This window comes from Cervus elaphus, chromosome 30 (assembly GCF_910594005.1).
Source record: "Cervus elaphus chromosome 30, mCerEla1.1, whole genome shotgun sequence".
In the NCBI taxonomy this organism is placed as follows: domain Eukaryota; kingdom Metazoa; phylum Chordata; class Mammalia; order Artiodactyla; family Cervidae; genus Cervus; species Cervus elaphus.
Genome location: NC_057844.1, coordinates 51,354,361 through 51,381,527, shown reverse-complemented (window position 1 = coordinate 51,381,527; position 27,167 = coordinate 51,354,361). Strand labels below are relative to the sequence as shown.

Genomic DNA, 27,167 nt, shown 5'->3' with positions numbered 1-27,167 from the left:
AAGAAGAAAAAAAGAATCAATCTGAAGTGATTCATAGAGTTTGATAAATGACAGACCTTGTAAGGACTCAAATAAGCTCTTGCAACTTTTCAGAGTTTTGCACGAAACATTGTCATACAGCATATATTTAAATATGATAATTACACAAGCAGAGGGTAATTTGTATTGGTTTTAAGTATCTTCCATGAAATATTGAAGCATGGTATAAATTTGTTGAGCACATTTAGAGTTTGCTGTTTTAATTTATCGCCTCCAGCATCTCAGATATCACGAATACTAGGGGAAGTGTTCATTCAAGCAGTTGAATTTTCGTTTGTTTGATTTTAGGTTGTCTTGATACCTTGGCAACTATGCAGGATTTAAAAATGGGTGTTGCGAGCACAGAGGAGGAAACTCAAGCAGTGATGAAGGTTTATTCCAAAGAAGATTATAGTGTAGTAAACAGGTTTGAAAGTATGTACATTTATGTTGAGGAAATACTGTCTTATAAATGAATTATATGGATGTTTTAAAATATAAATTATCATTTGTGTCTTTTTAGGTCATGGAGGGGGCTGGGGCTACTCTGCTCACTCCGTGGAAGCTATACGTTTTAGTGCCGACACCGATATTTTACTTGGTGGTCTTGGTCTGTTTGGAGGTAGAGGAGAATATACTGCTAAAATTAAGGTAAGCAGTCCATTCACACTGTTGTTCTCTGTGTTTGAAGATAATGATTTTAACTTGATTTATTAATTTATAGAATACCTCCTCTAATAAAGGACCTGAGGAAGCATTGCTACAATCAAATAGAGTAATAATAAATCATTAACTCATGAAAAATTCAGAAGTCAAGTTAAAAAGGAGTAAAATAAATAGAAAATGATTTGTCAATAATTTTAGGTTGAAAAAGGCATTAACAGTCAATCTCAATCTTCTGTGTACCTTTCTCTGTGTCTACTTTCTTGTAGCCATTTTAATGACAAGATACAGGGGCATTTTGATGTGACTTTAAAATTTTTTAGCGTTTATATCACCAGATGCTATGTAAACATACATCATCACCACAGACATATGGGGACCAGGGATGAAGTGAGTAAGGGGATGGATTCCATCTGGTAGAGAGTCAAAAACCAATCAGGAGTCATAAGTTTACTGCACTATACATGTCAGAAAGGGCCAACTGTTACACTAAGTAAAGGATCTACTCTTTAAGATTCTTTAAGTCTTTAAAAATTCACTGATAGCTTGAATGTTCTGTTGTCACATTATCTGAGAAAGAGAAAACTTGTTTATGCCTTAATTTCAATAGCAGGCTTCATAAAAAACTTCTCAGTTAGATGCTACTGTAGCCTCAGTCTTTATCTTCCTTGCCTCAGTCAACACAATTTAATCCGGTTGAGCTTTTCTTTGATACAGTTTCTTCACATGGCTCCCAGAACACCAGGCTTCGCTTTGCTCTGGTCTCATTGGCTGCTCTTCTTAGTCTCCTGCTGGTTACTCATCATCTTCCTGATCTGTAAATGTTGTGGTGCCAGAACTCAAAGTCTTGAACATCTTTTTAAAGTCTAGTCACCCCACAGTGATCCAGCCTGATGGCTTTAAGTGTTTTTCTTTTTATCACTCTTACACTTAATAGACCTCCAAAGTCATTTATACAACTACCTACTCTGCATTTCCATGTGGATAGCTAACAGGTATTTGGGGTGTAACATACTCAAAACCAGGCTTCTGCCATCTTCTCTAAACCTCCTATTCTGTTGTCCTTCCCCATCCCATTTAATGGACTCACAATAGAATTAACTTTATTATTCCAGTTGCTCAGGCCAAAAATCTTGAAGTCCTTCTTGACTGTCCTCTTTCTTTGACATCCCACATTCACTCTAGCAGCAGATATTCTTGGCTGCACTTCGAAAATCAATCCCGGATCTAACTACTTCTGAAAACTGTCCCTAGGACGAGGTTGGTCCAAACCCTGACCACTTGGGTCAGCACAGAGTAGCCTCTAGTCTGTCCTTGCTCCCTTCATTCTGCTCTCCACAGAGCAGAGTGATTCTCTTAGAATGAGCACCAGAGTATGCCACTCCTCTGTCAGATTCCTGCAGTGTCATCTTGTATTCGAATAAAAACCAGGCCTTACGAGGGCCTGAAAAGCACCACCGGAACTAACTTTCATCACCCCTCTGCCCTTATGTTATACTAGTTAATTCACCACAGTCTAGCTATACTGGCTGCCTCTCTTCCTCAATCATGCTGGGCACAGTCAAACTTCAGGACCTTCACACCTGTTACTCCCCCTGACTACAGATCTTCATTCCCGTACCTGCATGGCTGACTGTTTCTTTACCTTAAGATCTCCACTGCCCGATGAGCCTATTTAAAACTGTACATCCAACAGCCCCCATTTTTTGTTGTTTGCCTGTGTACCCCTGTATGCCTGATTCCTACCACCTTGCCTGGCACACAGTATGTGCTCAAAATTATTTGCTGAACATAAACAGCAGAGCTATAGGGGCAAGTTATTAAGGACCTTTATATCATGCTATTTACAATGAAGAGGAGGGAAACCATTGAAGACTTTTAGGCTAAAGAAGTATTCTAATCAGATATGCATTTTTAAAAGATAACTATGGGTTATTAAAGAAAAGCAAAAACCTTTAACTGTGGACTATGGGTTAGAACAAGGAGAGAAAGGAGAGAAGAATTAATTCGTTCATATTGAATTCTTTCAGCTGGTAACACTGGAAACACTGGTGGCATTGACAGTGTTTGGTACCAGCAGTAGAATAGATACAGAGCTGGTGGAGAGACATGGGAAAAAAGGATTATCCCAGGGTTTGTTTTTTTTTTTTTTTAAATTTATGGCGGTTTCAGGTCTTTTGTGGCTCCTGGCATCTTCACTGTGGCATGTAGGATCTTTCATTGTGGTATGAGGGCTTCTTTTTAGTTCTGGAGCCCATGGCAGGTGGGATCTTAGTTCCCTGACCAGGGACTGAACCCACATCTCCTACACTGGCAGGCATTGGCGGATGGATTCTTTACCACTGAGTAACCTGAGTGCTTTACCTTCTGTTATTGCTGTTCATCAGCTAATATTTTTCTAGCCTTTTTTTGGGGGGGGAGGGGGCTGTGGTATATGAGTGTTCTACAAGTATCGTTTCTTTTAATTCTCACAGTTACAATGAAGTAGGCACTGCTAGTGTTTCCATCTCCCTTCTATGGATGAAGAAACCGGATCCAAGGATCTCATAGCTAGTTACATGTTAAGGCAAAATTCTACTACATTTGGAAGCTCACTTAGAAATTAGAGTTCTCTTACCTCCTTCAGATGTTTATTATATCTGGTAAAGGACATTTTTGGAGCATTTGATATAAGTAGGTGAATATATAAAGCAAGAAAAACTGAGGTTAATATAGACCATAAGACATTGTATATGTTTCTTAATTTAGATATATAGATTTGTTTATTTCACTAAATAAGATTTTTTTTTAAGCTGGCACTCGTTTACATGTTGTCATCTCCAGTGTATATTAAAGACACAAGATTATAAGCACATTATTCAGCAGATTTACGTGATTGTGATCACAATGACCTCTTCTCCTTTCCCCAGCTGTTTGAGTTAGGTCCTGATGGAGGCGATCATGAAACTGACGGAGACCTTCTTGCAGAGACGGATGTCTTGGCTTATGACTGTGCTGCTAGGTAAAGATCTCTTCAGTATTCATTGTAATCGTTGCGTACTTGATATGGCAAGTTTATTATAAATGAATAATGTGATTTAAAAAGGAAGTTTTAAGTAATCTGTGATCAGATGCTTAAGAAACTAAGTTATGTACTAGGTGCTAAGTGTTGCTTTTAACAATAGTACATTAAAACTAGAGTGTCCTTCATATTTGTATTTCACAAGATAAATTGACTGTTTCTACACAGAGATGGAAATATACGTATATTTTGCACATATATTTTCATACATCACTTAGAGAACATCTGATATGCTACTCTAGTAATGCGGTACAATTCTTTACTACCAGTAGCGTTATGTGTACTATGTCCAGTAGTCACAGTGGGCCACCCTTTAGATCACCTGCATACTCTTGACACCTTGACACCGGGCCTGTAGTGTTTGCTTGGTTATAGCACCATTGGAGAGGTGGCCGGCTTTACTGAAACCTCAGGAGTAGCCAGAATCAGGATGCTTGCTTTTAAAGTTTTCGTTACATAAAAGAGAGGCAGATTTTATGAGTCTTTCTGTGCAATCCCAAGAATTACCTCAGCACTGTGCTATGATAAATCAGGGATGATGTGAAAAAGAAATGAATGGAACTTCATGATAATAGTAACACATGGTCCTTCACCACTCACTATGTTAAGAAAACCTTCTGTGGCATTCATAAGCTTTTTGCTAATGAAAATGTATCTTTTCTAAAACTGGTGATAAGACATTGAGTTTGCTTTCAATAGATAATACTTTGTGAACAAAATAGTAAACCTAAAGAAAATTCCGACTATTTCTTCACTTTAGGCATTAACCAATATGGGGAGATACTTTTCCGGTAACTTTTATGTTATCCATGAATGAAAATTAGGGAAATTTCAGGAAGGTTAATTATTAAGTAATTTTTAGTAAAACCTTAAGATACCACTGTCATCTTATTTTGAACAGATGATTATAAGTCAAAAATGCAGTATATGGTTTTATATAGACAGAATCGTCTAGATTTTCTTCATTTGCCTACTAATGAAGCCCAGATTCCTATGGCTAGCGTTAAAGAACTTCCATAATCTTTAACAGCCTCTTTAACTTTCTGCCTATTACTCTTCTTTATCTGTCTTGGTGCTCTAATCCTACTGGACACTTTGCCCGTTCCGTACCCTGTTTCGTACTTTCAGACCTCTGCAGACTGTTCAGGACAGTCTTCCCCTTCCTTAGTGTCCTCTGTTCTCTCTATCCCAGCTGCAATCAATGCACATTCCCTCCATTCCGTTACTAGGACTTTTCAACTTGGGTGTATATCAGATTCTCTTTATTTGTTGATGCATTTTTTTTTTCTTTCCTCCTAATTTAGTAAACTTTTTGTGTAGTTACTGTGTGACAGGCTCAGTCCAAACCCTTTGTTTCAACTCAGTTCTCAAACCAGTCCTATGACCTGGATATTACTGTTATCCCTATTTTCAAATAAGGAAATTTGAGTCATTGAGTCACAGAGAGAATGTAGTAACTTGCACAAGATCACGCAGCTAGTGAGTTACAAAGCCAGGCCTTGAACTCAGGCCATCTGATTCCAGAGCCCCCAGAACACTTCAGTTGAATAAATCTATTTTAAAATTCAGTCTTCCTGAAAAAACTATCAGTTTTTTTGATAACAGTTAAAGGTCATCAAAAAGGCAAAATGGTTGTCTGAGGAGGCCTTACAAATAGCCGAGAAAAGAAGAGAAGCAAAAGGCAAAGGGAAAAAGGAAAGATATATCTATTTGAATGCAGAGTTCCAAAGAATAGCAAGAAAAGATAAGATAACCTTCCTCAGTGATCAGTGCAAAGAAATAGAGGAAAACGATAGATTGGGAACAACTAGAGATCTCTTCAAGAAAATTGGAGATACCAAGGGAACATTTCATGCAAAAGCAGGCACAATAAAGGACAGAAATGGTATGAACCTAACTATGGTATGATACCTAAAATGGTATGAACCTAACTAAGCAGAAGATACTAAGAAGAGGTGACAAGAATACACAGAAGAACTGTACAATAAAGATCTTCATGACCCAGATAACCACGATAGTGTGATCACCCACCTAGAGCCAGACATCCTGGAATGAGAAGTCAAGTGGGCCCTAGGAAGCATCACTATGAACAAAGCTAGTGGATGTGATGGAATTCCAGTTGAGCCTTTCAAATCCTAAAAGATGATGTTGTGAAAGTGCTCACTCAATATGCCAGAAAATTTGGAAAATGCAGTAATGGCCACAGGACAGAAAAAGGTCAGTTTTCATTCCAATCCCAAAGAAAGGCAATGCCAAAGAATGTTCAAACTGCCACACAATTGCACTTATCTCACACTCTAGCAAAGTAATGTTCAACATTCTCCAAGCCAGGCTTCAATAGTACATGAACTGAGAACTTCCACATGATTAAGCTGGATTTAGAAAAGGCAGAGGAACCAGAGATCAAATTGCCACTTCCATTGGATCATAGAAAAAGCAAGAGAATTTCAGAAAAACATCTACCTCTGCTTTATTGACTATGCCAAAGCCTTTGACTATGTGGATCACAACAAACTGTGGAAAATTCTGAAAGAGATGGGAATATCAGACCACCTTACCTGCCTCCTGACTAATCTGTATGCAGGTCAAGAAGCAACAGTTAGAAATGGACATGAAACAACCAACTGGTTCCAAAGTAGGAAAGGAGTACATCAAGGCTGTATATTGTCACCCTGCTTATTTAACTTATATGCAGAGTACATCATGAGAAATGCTGGGCTTGAATGAAGTACAAGCCAGAATCAAGATTGCTGGGAGAAATATCAATAACCTCAGATACACAGATGAAACCACCCGTATGGCAGAAAGTGAAGAAGAACTAAAGACCCTCTTGATGAAAGCAAAAGAGAAGAGTGAAAAAGTTGGCTTAATGCTCAACATTCAGAAAACTAAGATCATGACATCCAGTCTCATCATTTCATGACAAATAGATGGAGAAACAGTGGAAACAATAGCTGACTTTATTTTTGGGGGCTCCAACATCACTGCAGATGGTTGCAGCCATGAAATTAAAAGACGCTTGCTTCTTGGAAGAAAAGCTCTGACTAACCTAGACAGCATATTATAAAGCAGAGACATTACTTTGCTGACAAAGGTCCATCTAGTCAAAGCTACGGATGTGAAAGTTGGACTATAAAGAAAGCTGAGCACTGAAGAGTTGATGCTTTTGAACTGTGGTGTTGGAGAAGACTCTTGAGAGTCCCTTGGACTGCAAGGAGATCAAACCAGTCCATCCTAAAGGAAATCAGTTCTGAATATTCATTGGAAGGACTGATGCTGAAGTTGAAAACTACCAATACTTAGGCCATCTGCTGCGAAGAAGTGACTCATTTGAAAAGACCGTGATGCTGGGAAAGATTGAAGGCAGGAGGAGAAGGGGAAAACAGAGGATGAGATGGTTGGATGGCATCACTGACTTGATGAAGATGAGTTTGAGCAATCTCCAGAAGTTGGTGATGGACAGGGAGGCCTGGTGTGCTACAGTCCATGGGGTCACAAAGAGTTGGACACGACTGAGCAACTGAAATGTAAAAGTCATCTTATTTTAGTATGAAAGTTTTATATTTTTAAAGCACATTTTAGAATTCACAATGTAGGGGACAAAAATGTCTTGACCATAACACAAGTAACTGTTATTTGTGTATTTCAATTGGAGGATAATCGCTTTATAATGTTATTGGTTTCTGTCATACAACAATGCGAATCAGCCATAATCATATATATATATATATATCCCCTCTCTCTTGAGTTTCCCTCTTCCCTGCCACCCCTCCCTTCTAAGTTGTCACAGAGCACCAGGCTGGGCTCCTTGTGTTATGTAGCAACTTCCCACTAGCTATTTTGCACATGATAGTGTGTTTGTGTGTGTGTGTGTGTGTCTGGGCTCCCTATTTTGCACATGACAGTGTGTTTTTGTGTGTGTGTGTGTGTGTGTCTGGGCTCCCTATGTTATATAGCAGCTTTCCACTAGCTATCTGTTTTGCACATGATAGAGTGCGTGTACATGTGTGTGTGTGCGTGTGTGCTACTTTCTCGATTTGTCCTACCCTCTCCTTCCCCCACTGTGTCCACAAGTCCGTTCCCTACATCTGCATCTCTATTCCTTCCCGCAAATATGTTCGTCAGTGCTGTTTTTCTTGATCCCATATATATTTGTTTTTTCTCTTTCTGACTTCACTCTGTATAGCAGTCTCCTGTATAGTTCATCCACCTAACTCCTGCTGACTCAAATTTGTTCCACTGTCCAGACTTTTTAAAATAGAGGGTTTTTAATGTTGTTTGACAAGAATCTTATAATACAATGTATTTCATGTTTTGCTTATAAAAAGGATTTTAAAAAGTAAATGTCTGTTCCAACGAAGTGCAGAGGCCTTGTCTTTGACACTCTGATTTTCCTCTTAGGGAAAAATATGCAATGATGTTTGATGAACCAGTCCTCCTGCAGGCAGGCTGGTGGTATGTAGCCTGGGCGCGAGTGTCAGGACCCAGCAGTGACTGTGGATCTCACGGACAAGCCTCTATTACCACAGATGATGGGTAAGCAGAATGTTTTCAGCATTACTTAAGCAACTCTCATTTTTGTTAGTTGAATGTTGATTTGAAAGCTCAGAGGTCTTTTAGTAGGATAAAAAAAAATGTTTGTAGGTCTAGAACATAATATGACCAGCTAAAAATTAAATTCGTGTAATCTCATGCTAAATAAAGTAAGACAGAATGAGAAGATATTCTGATATTCTTTGCTCTTGCCACTTGGCATTTGTATGTATTTCTGGCTGTTACAATGTTTAAAACCTTATACCAAAATTAGAAGTTACATAGAGGAAAATGACAAGAATAGTTAGGAGTCTGGAAACTAGAAAAAAGAAATATATACTTGCTATAAAATTTGATAGTGCTTATGAAAATACAGATTGCAAAGCTTTCATGATATGAGATGATATAGTTTTAATAAAATGTAAGGGGAAATTTACTGTTTAAATTTCAAATGTAGAGTTCTTCCCAGTTTATAAACTGCTTTCATACATTATATCTCATTTGATGCTCTCAACAACTTTGTGAAGGGGTTATTAGCCCTGTTTTTACAGTTGGGAATAAAGAGACAAAAGGTGAAACAATTTTGCATCAAATTGTACAGCTGCTGTGTGGCAGAGCCAGATCTCCACCTGGGGTCTCTTGACTCCAAGTCTAGCCTACTCTGTACTCTGATTCATATGAAAGAGCTATCATTTATAAGAGAAGTTCAGTTTATTCTTTATCATTCTTGAGCATTAGCTGTTTGAACTGGGTATATTTCATATAGTTTCATTCAACTCAGAACCAACCAAAAAAAGAGCAGACTAATTTATGAGATAAATTCTGTGTTCCTGAATGTACAAAGTAGAATGTTGTAGAGAAATGAAGTCTGTTATCCTAACATATCCTTTTCAGATTGTATGGTAAAACTGAAGAGATCTTTTTGATCCTGTACTGTATTATTCCTATATACAGTTGATTCAACCTTGGCATATCATAGCATTTTAAGCTAAAGTTTATATCGTATCTAGTTTAATAGATTTCAAACTGTATGTTGAAACATCAATATTTTGGTAAAAATGTTGAAGTTGAAGCTGAGCTTTAACATAAAGGAGGGATCAGGCAGTAGCTCCAAATCAGGTTCAGTTCTTTCATTTAATGCATTAAGCTATTTGGAGCTAGAACTGAAATCACAACAGTGTCTTTCTACTTTTACTTTTTCCCTTGAAGGATGAATTTCTCTTCAGTTACATAAAATTTGAAAACATGATTGTTATGTTTTTCATTTCCTTTCATGAATCTTAAATCATGTTGTTTTTAGTTACATTGTTATTTTTTTCTCAGGGTTGTTTTCCAGTTTAAAAGTTCAAAGAAATCAAATAATGGCACAGATGTTAATGCTGGTCAGATACCTCAATTATTATACAGGTATTTAGCATATTTATAGTTAATTAACATGGTTTATTCTTTTAATATAATGCACTAGGATTACTATAAAATATGTGACATAGTAAGGGAGAAATTACTTGAAGCATTCAGCACATTATAATATACCATTAGAAACAGAACAAAAACGTCTAGGTTTTGTATATCTTTAAGGATTTTTTTACCTGAAGGTTAATTTTAGTAAAATGTCACTAGTGATTCACATTATCTATATTATGCCTGTAATATTTTAATGACTTATTTTTTTAGTCTTGATTTTCTCACCAATTTCAGAATGTTTTAAACTAATGAAATTTATCTTAGAGAAATGAAATCTGAGTATTAGGGACTTTTCTATGTAGGCCTAGTTGGCTTATTCTACAGTTTTATGTTTCTTGTTCATCTTGTGATAGAATGAATTGGAAAATCCCTTACTGCTGAAAAGTTTCTGCCTTTAATTAAAATATCAAATGATAGCTTGTTCATATAACATACTATTATATTTTAATATTATTTAAGAATTTTAATTACTTTATGGGAATTGAGGCATATATGGGAGCATTGCCTATGTGTGTATCCATCTATTTCTAGGAGATTACTGTAATAATTTTTGGATGAAAGAATTTAAATAGATATAAACCATTACTAAATAATAACATTCTTATTTTAAGTAGTAAATATAAAAGGAAATAGCTTTAGAACAGTGATTCTCTCTTCCATATCTTTTCTAGAAATCTCTTTAAGAACCTAGATGGTATAACCTCACTTTTTCCAAGAGGAGATTTTTATTTGCTGTTTTGCAATCTGTTTTAGTCAGTATTTGCCATGGGTAGATTTTGAACATTACTAGTTGCTTGGTCTACTCCTGGGTACAGTTACTAGCATTTAATAGTAACATTACTAGAAAACATAAGTTATGTTTGCTGTCTAGTAGGAGAAGAGAGTTTCTACTACCCAGCCTTACAAAGGTGGCATTTAGAAGATGAACTGCTTTGCTTATGTGCTAAAAATTTTGCTTAGCATGGAAAATGTTTATAAAAAACCCCATATTGGGATATTTGCCTAACAAAATACTTAAATGTTTAATTTACTTTGCTATTGCAAAAATGTATATTTGAGAAGAAAATGTCATTGAACTTTCCAATGTAAGTTTATGTGTGTCTGCTACCTTCAGACTTCCAACTAGTGATGGCAGTGCTTCAAAGGGCAAACAGCAAACCAGTGAACCTGTACATATTTTAAAGAGATCTTTTGCAAGAACTGTCTCAGTGGTAAGCCATTTTAAAAAATCTCAGCTTTTCTGTCCAGTGTTCAGTTTTGTTCTGAGATTTGTTTGTAGTAGTTTTGACATCCCAAGCCAAAGAATATGCACTTAAAATAATGTGAAAATAGAGGCGTTCTGTGTGTATGTGTGTGTGTGTGTATGTATCTTATATACACACTGCGTCTTTATTCCTTCATCTGTCACTGGACAGTTAGGCTGCTTCCATGTCTTGGTTGTTATAAATAGTGCTGCTGTGAACATTGGGATGCGTGTATCTTTTCAAATTAATGATTTTCTCTGGATACATGCAAAGGAGTGAAACTGATGAAAAATTTCATCAAATATACTACAGACGAGCTTCCCTAGTGGCTCAGATGGTAAAGAATCCGCCTGCAGTGCAGGAGACCCAGGTTTGATCCCAGGGTCAGGAAGATCCCCTGGAGAAGGGAATGGCTACCCACTCCAGTATTCTTGCGAATACTGGAGAATTCCAAGGATAGAGGAACCTGGCCAGCTACAGTTTATGGGGTCACACAGAGTCGAACACGACTGAGTGACTAACATACTGCAGATATTCTATGTTGATACACTAGCTCTGTCTGAATTTTTTAATGTTTGCATAGTATTCCATAGAATTGTGTACTTTCTTTCTTTTTTTGATTGTACCACACAGCTAGGGGATCTTAGTTCCCAAATAGGGATAGAACCTGGGCCTTCGGCAGTGAGAGTTCAGAGTCCTAACCACTGGACAGCCAAGGAATTCCCAGCAGATTGGTGTACTCTAATTTATCTAATTCTGTTCCTATCAAAGGATTGTTTGTGTCTCGTTTTTTACTTTTACACAGTTGTCTCTTTGTACTTGAGGGGGGATTGGTTCCAGGACCCCCCACATATACCAAAATTCCTAGATACTCAAGTTCCTTATATAAAGTGGCATAGCATTTGTGTGTAACCTACACAAATCCTCCTGTGTTCTTTAAGTCAGCTCTAGGTTACTTATAATGCCTAATGCAATGTGACTGTTATGTAAATAATCCTTGGCATGCCACACATTCAAGGTTTGCTTTTTGGAACTTTCTGGAAATTTTCTTTCCTAAATATTTTTGATCCTTGGTTTGTTGAATCTTCAGGTGCGAAACCTTTGAATACAGAGGGTTGGTTTTATATTCATCTCTGTAAATACGTGTCTTTGATACTTACATACTTCTATGAATATTTTGCTGGAAGTGAGCACATTTAAATTTGGATATGTATCAAGTCAAATACACCTTCCAACAGGTGTGCTTTGAATAAGGGACTCATAAGAGCTTTGGCTCCTTGGTACCTTGACATCCTTTCAGTATTAAGATCTGTTTGGTGTCTTTTGACCCAATAAGTATCTTTGCCTTTGTTATGTCTTTTTCAGTGATCTCTTTTTTTTGTGCTGCCTGGTAATTCTTTCATATTAATGTCTAAGTGGTTTTGTGGTCATTAGGTAATTGTAATTGTAATCTTTGTAGAATAAATTTATTCATTCATTTCTTTAAAAACTTAAACTACAAACCTTTATTCTCGGTACTGTCACACCAGAGGACTGAGATTTGGTAGAGATGAGATTTATTTTGAGATTCGTGTCGTATCCATTGTCATGTAAGCATCATAAAACCTGCAGGCCAACTGGAATGGCAAACTATGCTCACCACCCTAAACCCATATTCTAGAATTTTTAAAGATCCAAATAAGTGTTTTTTGTATTTCATAGTCAATTTTAATCTCCTCTTAACTTGTTTATCAAGATTTGGCTATAGTTTGTATTGTAAAATTTAATATGTAGATATAGAGTAAGTGATTTTTTATTTTTGTTAAGCTCCAAAGATGTTCCTAGTGGTCATTTAATGAATGAACTAATAGAATGTCTATTATTTGGGTTACTGAAACTCAGTAGAAACTTCAAGATTAACTTTTCAAGTTGAATGTCACATTTCCATTTGAGTCAACCTATAGTATGATTTAAACTAATTGGTATCTGTTTTTTCATATTCTGGATTAGGAATGTTTTGAGTCATTGTTGAGTATTCTTCACTGGAGCTGGACCACCTTAGTCTTAGGAGTTGAAGAACTTAGAGGATTAAAAGGATTCCAGTTTACAGCTACGCTTCTAGATTTAGAGAGACTGCGCTTTGTAGGCACCTGTTGTCTGAGGTTATTGCGTGTCTATACCTGTGAAATTTACCCAGTGTCAGGTATGATGCATTTTTTTTTAATGACCTAAGGGGAGAAAATGTTTTGAGACATTGAAGAGGTTTGCATACGGATTACCATGAGTTTAAGATCCCCAGCTGCCTTTATTTTAACCTGCTCCTGAGTTGAGTGGAAAAGGTTGGCTTGTTGTGATGCTCATATTTACTTATAAAGAATATAATAGATTACATGTCATTCTGATAACAAAAAGTCACATTAGGCTAAAGTTATCTACTCTAATAAAGTGTTATTTTAAACAGATTCTGTCAAATCAGAATATTTTTAATGACTGATTTGGACTTAAATGCTGAAACCACTGCAAGTTTTTTTTTTTTCCCTATTTAGATTTTTAAAAGAAATACTTTTGGACCAACATGTGATCTCTCTTGTTTCATTTCTAGGTTATGAATAGCCATATAGGAAGTTGCTTGAAATATGTTGAGTGTTTTCATACATATTTATTATCCTAATTAATTATTTATCTGCTTTCTCCTCTTAAAGCTACAGGAAAAGCTGTTGTAGAAGAAACTAGCAAGTTAGCAGAATGTATTGGAAAAACCAGAACTTTGTTAAGAAAAATTTTGTCCGAAGGAGTTGACCACTGCATGGTGAAACTGGATAATGACCCCCAAGGATATCTCAGTCAACCCTTGAGTCTCCTAGAAGCTGTCCTTCAGGAATGTCATAATACCTTCACTGCCTGTTTCCATTCTTTCTATCCAACTCCTGCCTTACAGTGGGCTTGCCTTTGTGACCTGCTGAATTGTTTGGATCAGGTAATCTTAAGTTTGTAAAATGTTAGTTGAAAATATGATATATTACTCAATACTTTTCAAAGAAAATATATTTCAGTTGCCTTAGCCTTTCCCTTGTATAAAAGGTATATTAGGAAATCAGTTTGGTATATGTGACTTAAATAATCAAAGTTAAACAAAATTTTCTATTTGCTTTATCCTTTCTCAGTTACAGAATTGGCAAGCACGTCGTACAGATGCTGGGTTGCTTTTTGAATCTGTGAGTGAGCATGTGTGTGAGAGCAAGGGCAGCTTATGATAGCTCCACTCCCGTATCTCCGGAACAGTCAGGAGAGGGACTGTGAATGACTTTGCGTGCTAACGTCATTCATTCACTCATGAGGGAACTGCAGCTCTCATAAAAGTGTATGCCCCAAATTAGTTTCAAATACCTGAGCAGAATACTGGCAGAACTAAAGGGAAAAGTAGACAAATCACATTGATAATTGGTGACTATGGGTAATTAATAGAACATAGAACTCTTTCAGTAATTAATAGAACAACTGGACAACAAAATCGGTTCGAATACAGAAGATTTGAACATTATCCATCACCTTGGCCTAATTGATATTTACAGAACAGAATGTGCAGGTTCAATGTACATATTCTTTTAGGTATACATGTTATGTTAACAGAGGTAGATTGTATGCTAGGCCACAAAATAAGTCTTAGTATATTTTACAAGATTAAGATCTTAAGGTGTTTTCAAACCACGGTAGAATTAAATTCAAAATTAAATGTAAATTATATCAAGGAAGACACCAAATATTTGGAAAGTAGGCAACACTTCTGAGTAACCAGCAAATCAAAGAAGAATTCCAAAGGAAATTAGACATTTTGACACTGAAGATAAAAATAAAGCACAGTTTGTGAGAAGTAGCCAGTGTGTTGCTTGGAGGAAAATTTATACTTTTTATTATTTTTACTAGCAAAAAAGAAAAGTTTAAAATCAGTGACCTAAATTTCTACCTTAAGAAACTAGAAAGATCAAAACAAACCCAATGTAAGAAGAAAGTAATAAAGATAAAGGAAGGAAATAAAAAAGTTAAACATCAAAATCAATGAAATAGAAAATAGAGAAGATTAGAAAGTCAAAAGTTGGTTCTTTGAAAATAAATTTTTTAAACTTCTAAGAAGTCTGAGAGATGAGAGAGAAAGAAAAAACTCAAAATACCATTATCAGGAATGAAATTGGAAATATACCTATAGATCCAACAGACATTAAAATATTATAAGGGAATATTATGAACAGTTTTATACCAATAAATTATCACTTTAGATAAAGCATACAAATTTCTTGAAAATTACAACTTAACCAGGACTGGCACAACAAGAAATAAAATAATCTGAATGTTTTTATGTCCATTAAAAAATTGAGTTATTTAAAACTTAACCACAAAGAAAACCCTAGACCCAGATATTATCATTGATGAAGTCTACTAAACATAAAGGAAAGAAATGACTTTACAAACTCTTTCAGAAAATATAGGAGGCAACACTGCCAAACTAGTTTTTCAAGTTACACCCATCCTGATACTAAAACCTGACAAGGATTGTGAAAGAAAAAATATTATAGACAAATATACTTAAAAAGATGGATATTAACTATTACCAAATCAAATCCAGCAATATAAAATGTGTATTATACCAACTGAAGTTTATATTAGAAATGCAAGGTTAGTTTTGCCTTTAAAAATTAATGTAATTGATATTTGAGTTGCTATTACAAGCATATTAACCGAATGGAGAGACAAAACTATATGATCCTCTGTATATCCTGCATATCCTGTGTTGATAAGTTTTTAATACTTTTTTATAAAATCTTGCCAAGTGTGATAAATTTTCTGAATAAGCTGTGTAATAAGATGACATACTTTTGTGATCTTAGTGAAATGCTGCTGCAGCAGCATAACAACATTAAGCTACATTAACAAGAGGTAGATATCTTCTTATAGTAGCACCGACTGACGAGTCATTTATTATTTGAGGGAAATGGTTTCAGTGCTTGTTACTGGAAATAACTTTCACTGTATACTAATTGGGACCTTTATGAAATCATTTTTGAGAAATCGTACTAGAGAGGACTGTGATTCTGAGGGTCAACAAATATATAAATAGTACAGGAAGCTGATTTCTCGACTGTATTTAGTCATTTTCCAGCTTCATTGGGGAGTAATTTAAGCAACTGTGCTTAAAAGCATTGATAATAATAGTTTATTATTCTATAACCAGACAGAGTGACCGAGTGCTAGAAAATTTTGGTATGATTTAAGGTTGATTGCCTTTTATATATCCAAACACTTGGATTATATTGATGCAGTATTTCTTTGGGGGGGTGCATATTTTTTTTTTAAAGGATATCCAAGAGGCAAACTTCAAGACGTCAAGCAGCCGGCTCCTTGCAGCTGTGATGTCAGCTCTGTGTCACACGTCCGTCAAGCTGACTTCCATCTTCCCTATCGCATATGATGGAGAAGTACTGCTACGGTCAATTGTTAAACAAGTTAGCACAGAGAACGACTCCACACTGGTTCACCGATTTCCCCTTTTGGTAGCACATATGGAAAAACTCAGCCAGGTAGGTCTTTTTCTGAAATATCATCCATACTGAAGTAATAAAACTGTAAACAGAGACATACTTAGTTTGGTGCTTATTCTTCTGCATAGGTAAGTATATTTACCAAATAATGAGTTTTGCAAGAAGAGTTAAAATTAAGAAAAAATTTTCTCATGTTTATCTGTAAATGAGCAGTTTTTTTCTCTTAATTTTTAATTTCAAATGATCCCTAACCCATACAAAATTTGATAGACTTACGAGATAAATTCTTGTGTATTTGTTTGTTGCCAAACCATTTAAAAATTGGAGATACTATAAGCAAACTTTTACATTCTAAAACAATATTTTAGATTGCCAAGATAGAATTTTAGGGAAATAGATAAGTTTTAAAACATTTTTTCTACAACAATTTGGTATATTAAAATAAGTATTCTAAAACAATAGTCATAGGAAACATTATTTAGTCATTACCTCTGGTTTACTAGAAAGCATTGTGGAGAAAAATTAAGTATGCATGGAAACCATGTATAATTACCACCAAGTTGATGAGAAGTAATCTTTAAAGGGAAAAAAGGATATAAAATAAAAGTTATACCAATTATTGTACAGTAGTAGTTTTCTAGTGACTGAAACAACAGAAAAATTATGAGAAAAATTTCAGTGACATAGAGAAACAAAATAGGACAATAGTGGAATGGGAAGCAAATTTGCAGTTAATGTCATACTTTGGCAGGATCCCAGTAGAAGTGATAGAAATAAATATGAAGGACTGTTAGAGAGTAAGCCAACATGGGAAATTTTTCAGTCTTAACTAGTAATTAAATGGGCATGAAAGTTTGATGATGGTATCAATATATTTCTAAAAAATCAGGAAAAATAATTTTTTTCTCTTATAAAATCCTGTGCTGGTAAGACTGTAAGGAAACCACTAAACTTATAGATGGTTTATAGCATTATGTAGTGTAAGTAATCCTTTTCTTTCAATCTTTTAGCAAGTATTTATCATGTACCTACTATTTACTAGGCATTTATTAGGTACTAGTTGAGACGGGAATTAAGATAAATACAGCTCTTGAATTGAGGACCCATAAACTGGAAGGTATTTTTTAAAAATAAGTTGTTAATTAAGTAGTGTGTGTGATGAATATTTGCAAAGGAAATTACCTGAGGAAGTAATTGGAAGACTAAAGCTGTGTATATATGTATTTTATTAAAAGGACAAGTGAAAAACTTAGAGCCTCAAATGTCCATCATTAAGTGCAATAATTGAATTTGGATATGTCAACTTGATAAAATATGGTTCTATCAGTCATTAAAAATAACCATTTACATTTAATATCAAGGCACATGTTTGTTAAGTTTTTAAAATAAAAAGTCAAAAATCAAGGTATATATATATATATATATATATATACACTGTGGTGACAAACTATGTAAAATATGAGTGCAAAAACACATATTTTGGAAGAGAATACTAGAAGTAAAGATAATGTTTGAGTGATAAAGTTATGGATAAGCTTTGTTTTTCTTTTGGGATTCCCTTTAGTGTTGCACTGTTTTCCTTAAAATACAATAAAACTTCAAGATATAAAAAGCTTTTTTAGAGCTGCTAACATTTGGTAATTATTGAAATTGATTACATATTCACATATCTATTAATCTGTGACAGTATATACTGATTAGTATATTTTGCTTTTTAATGGATAATACAGAATTTTACCATTTGGAAATAGCATAATATAATTAATCAATACTTTTCCCTCTATATAAGTATATTTAGATGTTTCCCATTATTTCAGTATTTTAAACAGTGCTGCTGAAAATATCATTGACTAAATTTTTATGCATATACACAGTGTTTTCCAGAATAAATCTTCAAGAGTGGAAAAATTTTAAGTCAAGGAAAATATGTTAAGATTTTCCGACCAACTGCCAAAATACCTTTAAGAAAGCTAATGTCAGCTTGCATCCCCCACCACTAGTGAATAAGAGTTCCCTTTTTCTAAAATTTTAGTGGCTAGTAATGTGCTTATATATCCTTTAACTAAAATACATTGACACTCTTGACTCCATGTTAAGATTTTATGGGAAGTTTCTTGTATTAATCTTTTAATTACTAGTCAGAAACTAAGTGGATGTAACTAGATATATGCACTCCATGCATCCTGCATGCCCCACCCCCCAAAGAAAGCCCTTCTGGAGTACTGATTATGGAGTACAGTTGGGAATTGAGTTTTATCCAAAGTTAAGTTTCTGAAATGTTCCAGAAAGTAAAGATTTTGGAGAATGAAAGTCATGAAAACTTAATTACTTAAGATACTGACTTAAATGTTATGGTAATTTTATTCAGAGATAGTAGAAATAACTTAAAGATTGAAGAATATCTCTAAATGACTATTTTTAGCCTGTGATTGGACATTAATAAAATATGAGAGAAAGGTTGTGCATATTGTTGAGAGTGCTTCATCTTTTCCCCTTTTTCCTGGAAAAAAGTATTTTCCCTTTGGTCTTTAATGGGATTAATTTCTTATCTTGAAAGTTTTTAATTGGTAGGGGTGGAAATTTCTTGTCTTCACTTCTGAAATCAAATATAGTAGGAATTGTAAAACTGCACTATTTATTGTACAGTTTCATATTTTTGTCCCATACATGTACAGAAATAATTTTATTAGAAAACAGATTGAATAGACTATTGCTCAGTTGCTTTGCCTTTAAATCAGTAGTTATTATATTATTTCATACTTGGAGTTGTTTCATATCAGAAATAATTATCTCAGTTTGGAATCTTGTCCTGCAGAAATAGCTTTTTAAATAGGAGGAGTTTTTTTTTTTCTGTCATATGATTGTTAATGAAAAGTCAAATAAGAGGGTAAGTGAAAATGACTCAAGGTTAATAAAAACACAAACATTTTTGTAAATGTGTGGTACTTTTATGATACCTAGAGACTAATAATTTGATAAAGGACTTCTACATGAAAAGTAGACATGGTGACTCCACAAAGAGCTGGCTGGATACATAGACGCAGACTCAAGTCTGAATTTTAAAGGTGTCTTCTAGAAAACAGTATTTTACAATTGAGTACTCAGGTGAAGGAAAATAAAGCAGTTATCTGAGAACTTTTTCTTTTCATGGGTCACAGAATGAAGAGAATATCTCCGGTATGACAAGCTTCCGTGAAGTTCTGGAGAAAATGCTGGTAATTGTGGTGCTCCCCGTCAGAAACAGCCTGAGGAGAGAAAACGAGCTCTTCTCCTCCCACCTGGTCTCCAACACCTGCGGATTGCTGGCCAGCATTGTCAGTGAACTGACAGCATCTGCCCTGGGATCTGAGGTGAGGTTCTATTCTGATACTGGATAATCAGGACATGCTTCAACGCGCCACATTGTTTCTTTTTTTCATATATTTTGGCTTTATAGAAACTAATTTTTGTCAAGAAAATACTTTCAAGCTTGGCTGGTCCTTTTTTTAATATTCCCAACCCTCATTTCCTTACACCTCCTCTCTGCTCTTACTCACTTCCTCCCTCTCACCAGTTTACCCAGGAGGCTGCACTAATACAAAGTATACCTTTTCCCTTTAACTGCCTCGTTGCACAGTTCAGTTCAGTTCAGTTGCTCAGTCATGTCTGACTCTTTGCGACCCCATGAACCACAGCATGCCAGGCCTCCCTGTCCATCACCAACTCCCGGAGTCCACCCAAACCCATGTCCATTGAGTCAGTGATGACACCCAACCATCTCATCCTCTGTCATCCCCTTCTCCTCCTGCCCTCAATCTTTCCCAGCATCACGGTCTTTTCCAATGAGTCAGCTCTTTGTATCAGGTGGCCAAAGTATTGGAGTTTCAGCTTTAGCATCAGTCCTCCAGTGAATATTCAGGACTGATCTCCTTTAGGATGGACTGGTTGGCTCTCATTGCACAACCCACCACCATGTCCTAGTGAAAGCAGAAATAGTTCTCATTGCTGGGTAATGAGAAGTAGAAGTGGGACTACTAATGATGAATATGTGGTATGGAAAACATGAAGAGGTACAGACCTTAGCTCTGCTCACTTGGTTAACCATAGACAAGCACATGTGTAAAATGGGATTAATAATAATTTTTATATTGCCTGTATCACAAAGGTTTTTTTTTAATTGTAGTAAATTATGTAACAAAAAATTTATCATTCTAGTCATGTTTATGTCTGCAGTTCATTGGTATTAAGTGGAGCCACATTGTTGTTCAGCCATTATTATCACAAAGTTTTTAAAGGATCAAATATTAATATGTTTGAGAATACTACATTGCAATATCTTTAAAGTGCCTTTACATTTTTTTAAGTAATTATTTTTCACCATTTCACTCTCCTACTCACTCTGTTTTATAATTCATCTAAATGTTTTGACTGAATTTGGTGAACGTTTCTATTTTTTCTCTGAAAAAGTAAACAGTAGACATTGGTTTTATGTCATAATGTGAAGTACGTTGTATCATTCAAGTGAACGTTTAATAACCACTAGGTACTCAGTGACCCCAAGTCTCTGGTTTCTTGCCAAGGAATGTCTTTTCTCTATTTTAATTTTATAATTCCTAGTCTTTACTTTTTCTTACTCTCAGATTTATGTAAGAGTCTATTTTCACTTGATCCATTCAGTCTACACTCATTACTGATTCAGAGTGAGAGGTAAGTCTTTAGGATTTCTAAATGATTACACACATCTGAGCAGATTTCAGTATCTCACCGTGGTTGAGGAGGTGAAGCCCTTGTCAGAAAATTTTAATTTTCCTTTTCACTTGTTCATTCAGCCTGTAATATGCTTCCCTCCTATAATATTATAGATCCTGGATGAAAGTTTATGGTACGTTGGTCCCCAGAATACGTTGGTTCCACAGAAGTTTACTATCTAGTAATCAATCTCCTGTGAGCTTACTATTTTAACAGAAAGGAAGGCCCCAAATTTCAAGTGCCTAATTTACAACCTTGGGAGTTTCTAAAGGTCCTGACTTAGATATCCATACTTTTTTCTTTCTCAGAGGAGTTTGTAATGCTTGCCGGAATCTTAAACTTGAATATTTCCCTCTTGTAGCTCTTCCAAACTTCTGCAACCAACTTTGAGCAGAAGCAGGCTCTATAATTAAGAAGATAGTTTTGAACCAAAAATAAGTGCTTTGATCCTCCCTAATCAAAGTCTGTAATTAATGATGTAGTATTTGTGTGTATGTTTATTTTCCCATATTGACTACCAAGTTACCATGATATACATTAATGATATTCAGACTTAAGGCATAGAACATTTTCTGCAATGGAGTCTTAGCTTGAAACTCACAGATAAGAGGAAGGATGGTCTGACTGAAAAGAGGAACCTCAGTCTACCTTTTTCTTGAATAGTCATCTATCCTAGAGTTCTGTGCAGCATAGTTTGAAAACTATTGGTCTGAAAAATATTGGTATCTCTTTGCAAAGTGAATGATAATTCATTCACATGTTATGACTGTGATAACTTACAAGTTTATAGTTCTGACATAAATTAAGTGAAATGTATAATTTGACTAAAAAGACATTGTCAGATAATATTGATTTGTGAATTTAGAGTGATACAGTCTGATTTTAATCTTGGTTAATCTCTTAATGGAATATACCTTTAGAGAGGTTTAAACCCTCTTGTTGAAGGTAGGTTATTTTACCTTAGAAAAGGTAAAATAAAAGTTTCCTTAGAAACTTTTGGATAGTTTTGTTAAAGGCATGTTAGTAACACTTAGGTACAGACTACTGATATTTTCACTTTTGTCATTTACAGGTTGATGGCCTTAATTCTCTTCACTCTGTTAAAGCCAGTGCTAACCGATTCACAAAGACAAGTCAGGGGAGAAGTTGGAACACCGGGAATGGGTCCCCAGATGCCATCTGTTTTTCGGTAGACAAGCCTGGAATAGTTGTGGTCGGTTTTTCTGTCTATGGAGGAGGTGGAATTCATGAATATGAATTAGAGGTTTTGGTTGATGATGTAAGTACCACTCTTAGTATGCAGTTTGGTGTGTGGGTTGTGTGTCAGGACATACATGATTATAATAGTGCAGTGGTCCAGATCCAGATAGTGCAGTTTAACAGATGAGTCATAGCTGGGCAACGTTAGAGAAACTAAAAGGGAGCAGTTCTTCTTGATTGCTTATGTACCATTTGGATCGCTCCTGCTTCATGTTTTCTGCATTTCCAGAGAAGATTTTAAATGAAGATGAGAAATTATGTAACTAGGCCTCAGATTATAAATCTTGAGTAATTCCTTTTTTTTTTTTTTTACTATTATAATATTTCAGAAAACAAGAACAATATTCAGACTGGTATTATTACCCCGTCAGTAATTAAGCAGTTTTGTCAAGAATGCTAATGGATGATTAATAGTAAAAAGTGTTGTTGGTTGAATTAGCATTATCTTGCTGTATCCTCTATAGATTTTTTAAAGCACCTAAGTTTCATAAAGTTTTATTAAAATGAGACAAGTAGCATGTAAATCATTTGCTAATAAATAAGTCTATCTGTATTTTGCTTCTCTTAAGCAATTAATTCAGTTAATTATTTCCTTCATTAAGCTCTACAACTAGATATAGCATTCTAATGAAGAAGGGGAAATCATTTTAAGACAGATGAGAAAAGCCTATGTATGATATAATTTGTAGATACTTCAGGAAATCAAATACAAATGAATAGAGGACCAAAAATGTTTTCTTTAGTATGTATGGATGAATGCTAGTGGATAATAATTTTATATGTAAGGAAACAGACTGCTTAAAAACAGTAATTGATTGTAAGTCAAAATTGTTCACTTAATGATACTAAGAATATGTGTGGGTTTTGTTTTGTTTTAATTAGAGTGAGCATGCAGGGGATTCAACTCATTCTCACAGATGGACATCTCTAGAATTAGTCAAAGGAACTTACACAACAGATGATTCACCCAGTGATATAGCTGAAATCAGACTTGACAAAGTTGTTCCTTTAAAGGTAATTTTAACAATGTGTTTAGTTTGTAAGTGGAATGTATTATTATGAGTTTACATAAAAACAATGGTAAAAAGTTTTTGTGGTCCTTTAAATACAGTACTGACTGTATTCCTAATGTGTTACTGTATTGTATTCTACTTTTGCAAAAGGTTCTTAAAGTCTGATGTAGTGGAAAGTAGCCATAGGTTTTGGAGTCAAATAAACCTAGCTTACAGATACCTGCTTTTTCCAGTATTAGCTCTAAGACATTACACATGTCATCATTTGCCCACTCTGAGACTGATCTATAGGTTGGGAAGTCTAATACCTCCATTATAACATTGTTCAGATTAAATTAAGAAATAGAGGAGAGTACTTGCCTCAGTGTCTAGCACAATATAGAAACTCAATAAATATTAGTTCCTATTTTTTCTTCTCTTATTATGCCAGAACTCATTTAAAGAACAAATGGTCTTAACAAAATGTTAACTATTAAAGCTATTATTATTGTATATAACTTAATTGTTTTGCAGTAAATAACTATTAAGAAAACAAATTTTGCTTCATATTAAAGTAATAATAGAGGAATTCTGAATCCAACCGTAAATTTTCATCACACAGCTGAGTTCTGGATGAGGTAACTTAATTAGTTACTTCTTCAAAAAGATATATGATACTAAAAAAAACAAAAAATCATCATTGTGAAGTTTATGTCATGGATTGTTAGGCACCAGTATCTGTATGATATTTTTTATACAGGTGAATCTTGTTTTGTATTATGGATATTTCTTCCCATGTTTGCCTGTCTGTTTCTGTCCCTGAATGTCTCTCTTAAAATAAAAATATAATGAACTCATTATTGTATTTTTCCTATATTTAAAACAAGCTTAAAAGTTAAACTTAGCAAAGGAAAATCTTAATTCATGTATTCAAAATCTTTTATTATGGCTAATATTCTTTACATTGTGATTAAGAGCAGAAACTAGAGTCACACTGCCTGCATTGAAATTCTACTTCCATCACTATTTACTAGTTGTGTGACTTTGGGCAAATAATTTAACTTCTCTGTGCCACAGATTCCTCATCTGTAAAATAGAGGTAATAATGGTACTTAACCTTATGAGGTTATTTTAAGGATTAATTTAAGTAAATCATAGAAAGTATTCTGTTAAATAATAAACATCAGTGAGTGTTAATTATTACCGTGCTTGACTTACTAAAAACTCATTTAACCAAATTGTGTATAAATAGACATTGTTTATACAGTTGGCCCTTGAACAATGTGGGAATTAGAGGTGTTGACCCTTCTCACAGTGGAAGATCCAAATGTAACTTACAGTCAGCCCTTTTTATACCTACCTATGCTGGGTCTGCCAAAGCTATGGTTTTTCCAGTAGTCATGGACAGATGTGAGAGTTGGGCCATAAAGAAGGCTGAGTGCCAAAGAATTGATGCTTTCAAACTGTGGTGCTGGAAAAGACTCTTGAGAGTCCCCTGGACAGCAGGGAGATCAAACCAGTCAATCCTAAAGGAAGTCAGCCCTGAATATTCATTGGAAGGACTGATGTTGAAGCTGAATCTCCAATACTTTGGCCACCTGATGCAAAGAGCTGACTCATTGGAAAAGCCCCTGATGCTGGGCAAGATTGAAGGCAGGAGGAGAAGGGGACGACAGAGGATGAGATGGTTGGATGGCATCAACGACTCAATGGACATGAATCTGAGCAAACTCTGAGAGACAGGAAGGACAGAGGAGCCTGCTGCAGCCCATGGAGTTGCAAAGAGTCAGACACAGCTTAGCGACTGAGCAAAACTAAAGTGCTAGCTCTACGTGTTTTGATTCAGCCAACCTCAGGTCATATAGTACTGTAGTATTTATTGTTGAAAAATATTCTGTGTAAGTAGACCCATGCAGTTCAAACCCATGATACTCAAGGGTCAAGTGTATTTGCCCGGTTTACTACTAGAGTTCATTTTATATTAACATATCTTTGTACATTATAAATAAGTATAAACATGCTTTACATATTTATCACGAAGGAAAATGTTAAATACGCTGTGCGCTTGAGGAACTATGGAAGCCGCACAGCCAATGGAGATGGAGGAATGACCACGGTCCAGTGCCCTGATGGCGTGACGTTCACGTTCAGTACATGCAGCTTGAGCAGTAATGGCACAAACCAAACCAGAGGGCAGATTCCCCAGATACTCTACTACAGGTAGGTGTATATAGAGATCAGGGAGCTAGCCACTCGGCGGCAGCAGAACCTGTGCGTTTTACTACCAAGGTCCAAGAAGCCAAATGGGCAGTGATAATTAAATTGCACAGTGTATCTTCCTTGCACATGCTAATTTGTACAAAAAGGTCTCATTTTAATGTATAAATTCAGTGTTTACTTTAAAATGTTCTTTGTCATTATTTCCTTAATATCTTTGAAATGCCTATGTACAGGGTATATATGCTTTTTGTTGTCCCTTTTATAGTTTTGTGGTCTGCATTTGTGGCCAGATTTGTTTTTTTCATTTATTTTTATTAGTTGGAGGCTAATTACTTTACAATATTGTAAATGGGTTTTGTCATGGATTTACATGTATTCCCCATCCCGATCCCCCCTCCCACCTCCCTCTCTACCCAATCCCTCTGAGTAATTTTAATGGAATTTATTTATTTTAAATGCCAAAAGTTAATGAGGAAATCCATTCTGCCGAAGTGCTGTTGTTACCTTGATCCAGCTATCCTTTCTGCAGAATGTTTTGGTGTCTGTGAATCTAGTCCTTGGAGCCCTAGAATATATAACAATGTATTTCTAATAATATGTTTAACAAAAACCATTCCTTATGTAAACAGTGAAAAACAGAATTAGAATAATTTTGAGTTTAAAAAAACTTTTAAATATACATTTCTCACTGAGTCTACATTTTTCTTTTAACAACTTAGCTGGAACCATAGGTAGTAGTGAGTAGCATTCACCACATTTGTCCTCAGTCTGACTTGACAGCAAATCACTGAAGTTTCCCATAGGTTTCAGAGGCTTACTGCTTCTTTTTTCCTTCACAAACAATCTGGGGACACTGCCTTGGCAGTTAGGACAGTCCTAATTAACTGCTTTCTGTCCTGAGGATATGCTTGCTTTCTCTGTGTAAAATAGAAATAGTAGGCACAAATAGCTCTATAGTGGCATGTTGCTGCTGAGACACAAAAGCTTTCTAGTCCTTTCACCCTAATGAAAACCCTTTTCTGTTACATAGCCTTACAACACACAGTACATTTTTCTGTCTCTCAAAGTGTGGACTAGAGACCACATCATGTGCTAAAGATAAAAAAGATGGAGAGTCCCTTAAAAGCATCTGCTATCCAGAATTTATATCTTATACAAAATGCAATGTTTATATTTTGATATTTTCCACAAAGATTTAAGTATCTTAGCTTTCATTTTTAATTAAGTTTTAAAAGGTTAAAATCACTTAACTATGAAAGCCGTGTTATTCTGATGTCTGCGAAGTCTACATCTCTAGCTCCTAGCTCCTCTGAGCCCTGGAGTGAATATCCAGGCCCCTCTGAACTTCATCAGGGTGATGGTGAGGGAGATGGTGATTGGAGGTCCTGTGTCCTGAGCACTCCCTTTCTGCCACGCTGTGTTCTGAGTGCTCGCCCTGTGTCAGTTCAGCCAGTCCTTGCAGGAACTCCAC

At 35.4% G+C, this 27,167-nt stretch overlaps 1 protein-coding gene across 13 annotated transcripts in view; it reads left to right on the top strand.

Annotated features, from left to right (window-relative positions):
• Positions 1–27,167, top strand: part of MYCBP2 (MYC binding protein 2) — a 261,314-nt gene that overhangs the window by 125,925 nt on the left and 108,222 nt on the right. For all 13 annotated transcript variants that reach the window (XR_006338897.1, XM_043892028.1, XM_043892023.1 and 10 more), the window contains 13 exons: positions 328–453; positions 542–669; positions 3,591–3,682; positions 8,144–8,278; positions 9,599–9,682; positions 10,854–10,950; positions 12,973–13,165; positions 13,665–13,939; positions 16,314–16,535; positions 19,655–19,846; positions 22,297–22,503; positions 23,367–23,498; positions 25,518–25,696. Coding sequence is in view for 12 of the 13 variants with exons in the window: in XM_043892028.1 (XP_043747963.1) it covers positions 328–453; positions 542–669; positions 3,591–3,682; positions 8,144–8,278; positions 9,599–9,682; positions 10,854–10,950; positions 12,973–13,165; positions 13,665–13,939; positions 16,314–16,535; positions 19,655–19,846; positions 22,297–22,503; positions 23,367–23,498; positions 25,518–25,696 (2,062 nt within the window). In the remaining variant the exon portion in view is untranslated. The remainder of the gene's footprint in view (positions 1–327; positions 454–541; positions 670–3,590; positions 3,683–8,143; positions 8,279–9,598; positions 9,683–10,853; positions 10,951–12,972; positions 13,166–13,664; positions 13,940–16,313; positions 16,536–19,654; positions 19,847–22,296; positions 22,504–23,366; positions 23,499–25,517; positions 25,697–27,167) is intronic.